Source organism: Melanerpes formicivorus, unplaced genomic scaffold (assembly GCF_026170545.1).
Source record: "Melanerpes formicivorus ecotype bairdi unplaced genomic scaffold, bMelFor1.0.p_v2 SCAF_11, whole genome shotgun sequence".
Taxonomy (NCBI): domain Eukaryota; kingdom Metazoa; phylum Chordata; class Aves; order Piciformes; family Picidae; genus Melanerpes; species Melanerpes formicivorus.
Window position 1 is genome coordinate 20,889,806 of NW_027142363.1, and position 10,337 is coordinate 20,900,142.

Genomic DNA, 10,337 nt, shown 5'->3' on the forward strand with positions numbered 1-10,337 from the left:
GTATCAGAGCATAACCACTGCTTTCTAAGAATTTTAGGAATGTCTCCTCCTTTCCTGGGAGGAACATGAATTACAGTGCATCATGACAGATACTTGACTGATTTTGAACACTTCAGATTCAATCCAGTCACACAATACCACCACCACCACAAGTAAAGTGGATATAGTTCTTCCTACATTAAGGACCTATACTAAATTGTATGTTAAAAGGAGAAACTGCTTTAACTGAAAAAAACCCAAACCAACAGAAGGTAAAAATACTTAGCTGTGAAACCAGAATGCACAGAAAGCATTTTTCAACAAAAAACACCCCTATTAACCTCAGTACTCAACTGAAGAAACTCAAATGGGAAACCTTTCAGTGACTCAGATTAATTTTGCTTATCAAACAAACATGCAGAGTGGTAACAGCCTGTGTTTTGTTGTAGCAGATTACAGTGTGAGTAGATCTAACAGCCTGTGGCCACCAAACTGGAGAGGTCTGGCTCTGCTCAAGGCATGGGTTCCCAGAAGTCTTGCTGCTCACCTTGCCCTAGTTTTGGTGGCTGGACGCTTCCACCACGAGGCAACTCACCTCACCACTTTGTCAAAAGATTAATCCTGAAAAAGAAGTGGAGAGCTTTGTGCAGGCTTAATAAGCAGAACCCCTTCAGGAAACAGCCTGACAAGTACTGGAGGAACTGTGAGGCCAGGGAAGAGGGGATGAAAAATGAGAAGGTAGCAAGTCCTCTTCCTTCTCAGAAACAGTAAGGGTACATTACATTGACCTAGCTGCTTGTGATACTGAAGCTTCTGTCAAACCAAGACATCCTTCAAGCTGGTACAATTGCAGCGGACCTAGCCTCAGGTCAACTACTCTCAAAATTTTTTTCTGCCCATTGTAGAACTGCAAGAAACATGGAATCATAGAATGGCTTAGCTTGGAAGAGAGCTTAGAGATCATCTACTACAACCTCCCTGCCACGGGTAGGGACACCTCTTAACTAGATCAGATTGCTCAGAGCCCCATCCAGCCTGGCCTTGAATACCCCCAGGGCAGAGGCATTCACAACCTCCCTGGGTAGCCTATTCCAGGGTCTCACCACCCTTCTACTGAAGAAAATAGCTTTAAGATGCAGCTTAAATTTCTTCCACTGCTTTGCAGATAGAATATTTATTAAATGTAACCAAGAGACTCCTCAAACTCAAATTGAATTGCTGAAGACACTTGTCTACCTGTGGAGAAACAGCACACAAGAACTAGGTCATAGAATTCCTTTTCAGAAAGACATAAGAGATCCGATGGAGCAAAAGGTATGGAAAAACTTGCTTAAAAAGGAAAGTTTTTCCTTATCTGAGTTTATAGATTCACTAAACACTACAATGAAACACTACAATGATGAGATCAGCTGTTTCACAGGCGAGGAAAGACACGAATAATCTTGAACAGTTTTTGTTTAAACAAAGACTTCTCACACACTTTGATCAGACAAGGTAAAAACATGAAAACATGAACAAAGCACTAACCATTAATAGCTGCAGAATCTATTTCCTCAGTCTTTCCTTTTATCACTGCAAAACTGTTCTGCCACTGAAAAGGCAGAAATCTAAATGCATTTCCATTCTGAAAAATACTTTCAAACAGTATAAATGGTGCTAAATGTCACCTTCAAAAACAGTAAATCCCAATGTTTTACATATTTGAAATATTTATATAAAGATGCAAGCAGCAGAGGATAAGAATGGAAGTACCCGGGCTTCACAAACAGGTACCAGCAATCATAGAACTATTCAGACTGAAAATGTCAACTGCTCATATTATCAACATAAAACCATAGAATAGTTTGGGTTGGCAAGGACCTCCAAAGGTCATCGAGTCCAACCACCCTGCAGTCAGCAGGGAAACCCTCCACTAGATCAGGCTGCTCAGAGCCTTGTCCAGCCTGACCTTGAAGGTCTCCAAGGATGCAACCTCAACTACCTCCCTGGGCAACCTGTTCCAGAGTTCCACCACCCTCCTGGTGAAGAACTTGTTCCTAACATCCAATCAAAGTCTCCTTTTCTCTTATTTCAAACCATTGCCCCTCTTCCTATCACTGCAGGCCTTTGTAAACAGTCCCTCTGCGGCCATCTTGTAGACCCTCTTCAGGTACTGGGAGGCTGCTGTGAGGTTTCCCCACAGCCTTCTCTTCTCCAGGCGAACAACCCCAACTCTCTCAGCCTGTCCCCATAGGGGAGGTTCTCCAGCCTTCTGATCATCTTTGTGGCCCTGCTCTGGACTTTCTTCAGTAGTTCCACATCTTATGCTGGGGGCACCGGAACTGGACACAATACTCCAGGTGGATGCCTAGAAGTTGTGTTGTGATACTAACCTTTAACAATTCTGAAACATTTTTTTTGAGGGGGCATCCACAACCTCCCTGGGCAACCTCCCTCACAGGAAAGAATGCCTTCCTAATCTCCAGTCTCAATCTGCCCTCCTCAAGCTTCAGTCCATTCCCTCTCATCCTATCACTACGAGCCCTTGTAAAGAGTCCCTTCCCGCCTTTCCCCTCTTATCAGAGGCAAAGCCATTTGAGACACTAAGCCCAGATCATGCATGTTCGCTCCTCCTCACAGGGGTTCCTGACAACGGACGTGCAGCCAGGAGAGGGTTTGGAGACGAGGTCAGGACTGCAGGCACCCAACTCCGCAGTGCCTAACCCACAGCTCCGTGCGGCTGTCATCAAGCAGTAATTCTAAGTAACAACCGTGGCCACGGTGCCCTTCCTTTTTCGTGCCATACGGATTGGGCACGCGGTTTTGAAGCACTGAAGAAGCTACAACAGGAGTAAAACTAACAGCCTGTGCGGTTTGCAGACAAAATACCCCGGGTACAGATACCACTGGATGTTTTACAACAGTTTTAGCTGGTACATGATTAAAGCAATCACTCGCTGCTAGCAGAGCCGAGGCTTCGCCACAGAGGAATAAAAACCCGCTTTAAAAGGGGCAGCGGGACAAACAGAGCCCCTCCCGTGCCCAGCGTCCTCACCTGAGGGGCGCACCAGCGCTAGGCCCCTCCGGCCGCGCTCCCGGGCCGCCCCCTGCCGGCCTCGCCCCGCCGGATACGGGCGCCCCCACAGCGACGGCCCAGCGGCACCGCAGCCGCCTACGCGGGAAGCGCCGCGGCCCGCCGCAGAGCCTGGGGGAGGCGAAGGAGAGGCCTGGAAGGGAGAGACCCCGCAAGGCGGGGCGGTGGGGAACCCTCTCAACGCAACGGGGCCGCGGAGGGGCGGGCGGGAAACAGCGGCGGCCGCGAGATCGCCTCACCTTGAACATGGCGGCGCCGAGCAGGGGGTGAGCACCGGCAGCGTCGCTAAGCTCTGACGTCAAAAGCCGCAGCCCGCCGGGGAGTGCGGGAAGTCGACCCCGGGGCCGCGGTAACCTGGCAACGCCGAGGGGACCGGGATGTCCAGCTTCCACTGCGGACCCGCCCAGCCGCCCGTCAAGGCAGGGCGGCCTGTCCTCTGTAACAGCTTCAAACTGAGAAAGGGCAGGTTGAGATTAGACATCAGGAAGAAGTTCCGTACGGTGGGTCGGGAGAGACACCGGAACAGGTTGCCCAGCAAGGTGGTAGAAGCCCCATCCCTGTGAACATCCGGGGTCAGGTTGGACAACGCATAAATATAAATGTCTGAGGGCTGGGTGTTAGGAAGGGACAGGGACAGCCTGTGCTCACTTGTGCCCTGTGAGAAGACAAGGGGCAGTGGATGTAAACTACAGCACAGGAAGTTCTACCTCAACATGAAGAACTTCTCCAGTGGGAGGGTCACAGAGCACTGGAGCAGGCTCCCCAGAGAGGTTGTGGAGTCTCCTTCCCTGGAGACTTTGAAGCACTGTCTGGATGTGCTCCTGTGTGACCTGTGCTGGTTTCTATGGTCCTGCTCTGGCAGGGGGTTTGGACTCAAAGATCTCCAGAGGTCCCTTCCAACCCCTAACATCCTGTGAGCCTGTGACAAGGCTCTGAGCAAACTGATCTAGTTGAAGATGCAGGATGAACTCATTGCAGGGAGTTTGAACTAAATGACTTTCAAAGGTCCTTCCTAACCCACCATTCTGTGAAACCTCAATGCCAGTAGAATTTGTATGGGGTTGGACTACAGAGACCAAGATATGGTTCCATACCTTCCCAATCTTACTGAATTAAAAGGACACAACTATCCTTTCCCCCCATATCTTAACACTCCTTGGTTTCTGCAGCCAGGACATGGCTGTCCAGTTGGACAGTAGCAAGTTTTTTCTGCTCATATCTGCAGTGTGTGAAGGTCTTGTACACATCCCACACTGTCTGACCTGTTACTCAATAGCAGAACATCAGAAATAATGAGTACTAAATCAAGGCCAGGTTGGATGAGGTATTTGAGCAACCTGGTTTAGTGAAAGGTGTCCCTGCCCATGGCGGGAGGGTGGAGCTAGGTGATCTTTAAGCTTCCTTTCAATCCAAACCGCTCTATGAATCTCTGAATCTCTGTCAGGTAAGATTAACCAAGGCAAGGTCACCTTGTGATTCAAATAACAGGAAATTTATTCTTATATTGCCAGTTAATAAACTTCATTGTTTCTCTAGATTTAGGGGTCAGGAGTTTCTTCTTTTTGTTGTGCTTAAGATCTTTTGCAGCACTGAAGGCCAAAACAACAAACATATTAAAGGAAAAAGAGTAATAAAACCATCAAATGAGGTGATATACTTCACAGTCATAGAATGGTCTGGGTTGGAAGGGACCTCCCAAGGTCATACAGTCCAACCCCCTCTACAGTCAGCAGGGATATTCTCAACTAGATCAGGTTGCCCAGAGCCCTGTCGAGCCTCACCTTGAGTATCTCCAGGGATGGGGCCCAAATCACCTCCCTGTTCATGCATCTTAATTTTCTGACCAGTTACTTGGATCTTGGTGCTTCTAATTTTTAACATTTTAAGACATTTATCCTTGTAATTGTGTCTTGGTCACATAACCCTGCATTTCATATGCAAATGAGTGACTTTTACTGAATACTGTTCCTTTTCAGGTTGCAGTGACCTTGACACTTAAAGATACAAAGATACTTGAAAGCATTTGCCTGTATTCTCTGTTCAGATTAACTTCTAGAGATGGAAAATGCAGGTTCCAGAGGCTGTACAATACACTTGCCATCACAGTTCTGTTGGGGGGCCACACTGGTAGGACTTTGGGTAAAGGGATGATTCCGGCTGCCCAAGTTTTTGAAACCTCACAGAAGCCTCTGCTGCCTTAGTAAGGACTGAGCACAGGCTCCAATAGAGAGTTCACAGCACTCAAATTCTGATTTGAAGTTCACTCTGCCACCCCTTCATTCTCCTTGGCACTGGGAGAGAAGCCTACCCTCCTCCTTTCATAAGAACACCAAAATAACAATGTGGATCCTCCCTTTATGATGTTTACTTTTCAGGTCCCCAGAAATATTCTAATAAACTGAAACAGTTCATATTTATTTTAGAATATGAGGAACAACACCCTGCAAGTCCTAGAAAATGCTAGAAAAAACATAATTTTTATGTACAAAGCAAAGCACCTGAAGAACATGGTAGCAAGTAGCTCATCAGGAAGGGTATTGTGGGAAGACAGATGAGGTATGCACCCTCCTATTACCTTACATTTTCTTTATCATGATAATTTTTGCTGTTCCCTCTTAAATTCCTACATGTCTTTACTGCAGTCTTTATAGACTTGATTGAACCAGCTGTAGCAGGAACAAGTATTTTCCAGACTAATGGGGATGTTTAACCATCACATTGCAGAACTGGGTGATGCCTCTCCACAAGCTGTTTGTCAAATCAGAGCCCTTCTCATTTGTTAGATTATTGGCAGGGGCAATCTGAGTTGAAATATGATTTCAGGTTTGTGCCTTTCCTTTTCAAAGCTTTGGGTTTTCTGCTGCATTTCACAGGCAGCAGATGATACTTGTGAGATAATGGGATAGCAGAAATACTGTGGATAAATGGTACATGGTGGGCTTCAGTACCCAAACCACAGGATAACAGAGGATAATGACATTTTATTATGCATTTGGTTATGAAGATTCCCTCTTTAGCAAGGAAGTTACATCTAAAATGCACATAAGTGACCAGTGGGTGAAGAACACTAATGAGCTGCTTTCTCCATTGCAGGATTCTTTACACAGTCAGTCGTATCTGTGGAAAATAAGCAGCCAGGGTGCAGCAAATCTTTGTGGAAAATTGCCTTTGCAGGGTTTTATGGCAATTCTGTGAGAGGGTGGAGAGTGACCAGGTAATTTGCAAAGCAGTCACATTTCCTAGATGCATTTTATTCATCCCTAAGGAGGAAAGAAAATTCTCCAATCTCAAAATGGCAGAAGTGATGACACTGAGGTGAATAATGGCACCTACTCTGGTTAGTCTCAGGCTGGGGGTGGGTCTGGCTGTATCCCAGTTTCACAGAGGACAGACAAAGGAAAAGAAAATGCACTTGAAATATCCAAGTTTGGTACAGGAACAGTAAAGAAAATTCCAGTTGTTTCTGAGCACACAATTCATATTTTTGTGACCAATTCATACACACCACAGTTACTGATGCAGTTCTATAACACAGGTAGAAACAGATATATAGTGTATAATTTTTTTACCCAAACAATTTTATCAGTTCCAGCATCTTCAGTGTTGCTTTTTTTCCCCCTTTAATGCAGAAATTAATCTTTAAAATTCATTTAAAATTATGGGGAAAGCTTTATAAAGCACAATAAAAATGTAACAGCTTTCATGGAGGTGTGTGGCTCTCTTGCAAGTCTGTAAGTAACCTGGGTGAAATCCCTGCTTTCTTTGGTGGCTGGAATAACTGCTGGAGAAGGTTGTCATTGCAATATTTCCCTGGGATAATGATAATATATTCCATAATGGATTATGTGCAGTCCAAAACATCCTCAGACAAGCTGAAGTTGCTGCTGCTGAGACCATTGAATAGAGAGATTTGACATGATTGACTCCTGGTTGTTTCTAATGTAAGAACCGACACCAAATTTCAGGTTTGTTTTGCATGCCAGTGTTTTCCCCTTTCCTTAACAAGTGCTTTTCTAAACACTTGTGAATAATAATAAAACAAGTCCTTTAGAAAGCTGCAGCTTAAAGGAGCATGAAAATGTTGCTACATTCCACAAACTGTAGCAGCCCAGGCAAAAATACAATTGGAGAAAAATCAATCTCTAATCTTTTGCCTTAGCCATTACAGTCAGAGCTTTCAGAATGTTGTATTAGGTTGCTTGGGTTTTTTTTTTTTGTTTGTCAGGAAAATAAGAATAGTCCTTTAGTATCTATACCATGGTAGTTATTTCCCACAGCCTGCATCAAAAGAAACGTGGTCAGCAGAGCAAGACAGGTGATTCTGCCACTCTGTTCTGGTGAGACCTCACCTGGAGTACTGTGTCCAGCTCTGGAGCCCTCAACACAGGAAGGACATGGACCTGATGGAGTGGGTCCAGAGGAGGGCCATGAAAATAATCTAAGGGCTGGAACATCACTGCTGTGAGGACAGGCTGAGGGAGCTGGGGGTGTTCAGCCTGGAGAACTGAAGGCTTCAGGGAGACCTGATAGCAACCTGCCAGTACCTGAAGGGGGCCTACAAGAAGGCTGCAGAGGTACTGTTTACAAAGGGCTGGAGTAATAGGATGAGGAGCAATTAGAGAAGATTTAGGTTGGATTTCAGGAACAAGTTCTGCACCATGAGGGTAGTGGAACACTACAAAAGGTTGCTCAGGGAGGCAGTTGAGGCTCCATCCCTGCAGATCTTCAAGGTCAGTCTGGACAAGGCTGTGAGCAACATGATCTAGTTGAGGATGTCCCTGCTGACTGCAGGGGGTTGGACTAGATGACCTTTGGAGGTCCCTTCCAACCCAAACCATTCTATGATTCACAGGTATGGTAGAAAAAAAAAAATTGATTTGTTGCAGATTCCTGTTGAAATGTGAGTTTGGTAACTTCTGCCCATTAAATGTCAGTGCATTTACCTATTCATACTGATCACTAAGTATAATCCTGAAAAGCTGACTGGCTTATTTTTATGTTCTTCTTCAGGATAAATCTTCTTGTCGTATTTTTTTAACTCCCACATTTTTCCACACACATTTACTCTCTAAAGTGAATTCCCTTTTTTTTGTTAATACCATGACTTGCCACTACAGTTCTATCAGCTTATTTAAATTTTCTCTTTGAGGTCTTTATGAAGGAAGCTGCTTTTCTAAAGCCTCTTACAGCATTGATTGTGTGTTGTAAGTTAAAAGAATGCTGTTTGGCAGATCTCTCTTCAAGTATTTTAAATGTAAATAAACAGAAAACACACAACCACAAGAGCTCAAATGAACTCAACATTAAGCAGCTTCACCTAACACCATGAGCCTGGCTTTCTAAAAGCTCTGCACAAAGCAGTCAGAGATGAGGTGGCAGGTATGCAGCTTTTCTAGATCAGTCTCCAAAGCATATGATCCAGTTCATAGAAGACAATCATAGAATCAAATCACAGAATCATTAAGACTGGAAAAGACCTTTCAGATCATTGAGTCCAACTGCAACCCAGCTACCATGACTGCTAAACCATATCCTGAAGCACCACATCTACACATTTCTTGAACACCTCCAGGAATGGTGACTCCACCACCTCCCTGGTCATCCTGTTTCAAACCCTTACCGCTCTCTCAGTAAAGAAGTTTTTCCCAATGTCCAATCTAAACCTCCTCCTCAAACCTATTTCCTCTCATCCTATCACTAGTTACTTGTGAGAAGAGACCAACACCAGCCTCACTCCAACATCCTTTCAGGTAGTTGCAGAGAGCAATGAGATCTCCCCTCAGCCTTCCCTTCTCCAGGCTATTTCTCACATTCTTAAACAGCTAATTGAACTGGCTTTTCCAGGGGTGTATGAAGATAGATCTTTCCCTGTGCCTTTATGAAGGGAGTGCAGTTTCCATATTCATTAAAATACTCTTTCATTCTTTCTACTTCATTCATTTCCTAACTTGAAAAAAACAACAAACAGGAGGTTGAACAGATTTATGTATTTAACAATACTGTTTTGTTTGGAGTGAAACTTACCTTGTGCTTTTGCTTCTCATACTTAAGGTGAGTCATTTCTCAACATTTGTCAGATGCTATTGTGGCAGCTACGAGGTCTGAAGTCATACATTCAGAAAGTGGATTGAATGTTAATCAGATGCCACTGCAGAGCTCTTTGTGCTTTCCCACCAACCTACCTTTAATTGTAGCAAAGGTGTTACTGCCTTCACGTCTGGGCTAAAGCAGCACTTGAATTTCTCTGTGTGCTCTCTCATCAGCTTTGTCATATTCTGACAGTGTCCAATATATACTCAGTGCTTTTCCAAATACAGATCCTATATTCTAAGGCAGGGGACAGATAGAAAAGAGAAATATATCATGCAAAAAACCCCAATGTAATCCCACTGCACGTAGTTTCACCTTAGCTATCACCATGGTTAAACACCCAAACATTCCATCCCTAAGTCACATTCTCCACTTCTTACTGCAGGCATCAGTAGCTCTAGAGCCACGTTTCTCTTCCAGCACAGACCCATAATTCTGTTATCAAGTTGTTGATACTACCTACAGAGACCTCAGTTAATGTGTGCTGTAGCAATTCTCTTTTAAAACACAGATATGTACTACAAGTATCAGTGAGAACACAAATACCTGTCTGATGCTCTTAATCAGGCATCACAACAAAGTCTTACTCCTTTCAAAACTCACATGCATCTCAGAGTTCAGTCAAGCTGGATATGTGAGTCAACAGTGTGCCCAGGTTGCCAAGAAAGCCAATGGCATCCTGGCTTGGATTAGAAACACTGTGGCCAGCAGGGACAGGGAGGTGATTCTCGCCCAGTTCTCAGCACTGGTGAGGCCACACCTAGGGTACTGTGTTCATTTCTGGGCCCCTCACTACAGGAAGGAGATTTGAGGGGCTGAATCTTGTCCAGAGAAGGGCCACGAGGATGAGCAGAGGGGCTGGAGCTCCTCTCCTATGGAAACAGACTGAGAGAGTTGGGGTTGTTCAGTCTGGAGAAGAGAAGGCTCCAAGGAGACCTAATTGTGTCCTTCCAGTATCTGAAAGGGGGCCTACAAGAAAGCTGGGGAGGGACTTTTTATGGTGTCAGGTAGTGATAGGACTAGAGGGAATGGATCCAAGCTAGAGAAGGGGAGATTTAGACTGGATGTTAGGAAAAAGTTCTTCACCATGAGGGTGGTGAGACACTGGAAGAGGTTGCCCAGGGAGGTGGTAGAAGCCTCATCCCTGTACATATTTAAGGCCAGGCTGGATGTGGCTCTGAGCAACTTATCTAGT

The 10,337-nt window shown here is 45.0% G+C and overlaps 1 protein-coding gene across 1 annotated transcript in view; it reads right to left on the bottom strand.

Moving 5' to 3' along the window:
* The window catches only part of APOO (apolipoprotein O), a 41,262-nt gene extending 31,923 nt beyond the window's left edge, over positions 1-9,339 (bottom strand). The window contains exons 1-2 of the mRNA XM_068144793.1: positions 9,235-9,339; positions 3,292-3,504 (exon numbers count right to left, since the gene is read on the bottom strand). Of these exons, the coding sequence (XP_068000894.1) occupies positions 3,292-3,504; positions 9,235-9,324 (303 nt within the window). The 5' untranslated portion in view covers positions 9,325-9,339. The remainder of the gene's footprint in view (positions 1-3,291; positions 3,505-9,234) is intronic.
* Between the last annotated feature and the right edge of the window lie 998 nt (positions 9,340-10,337).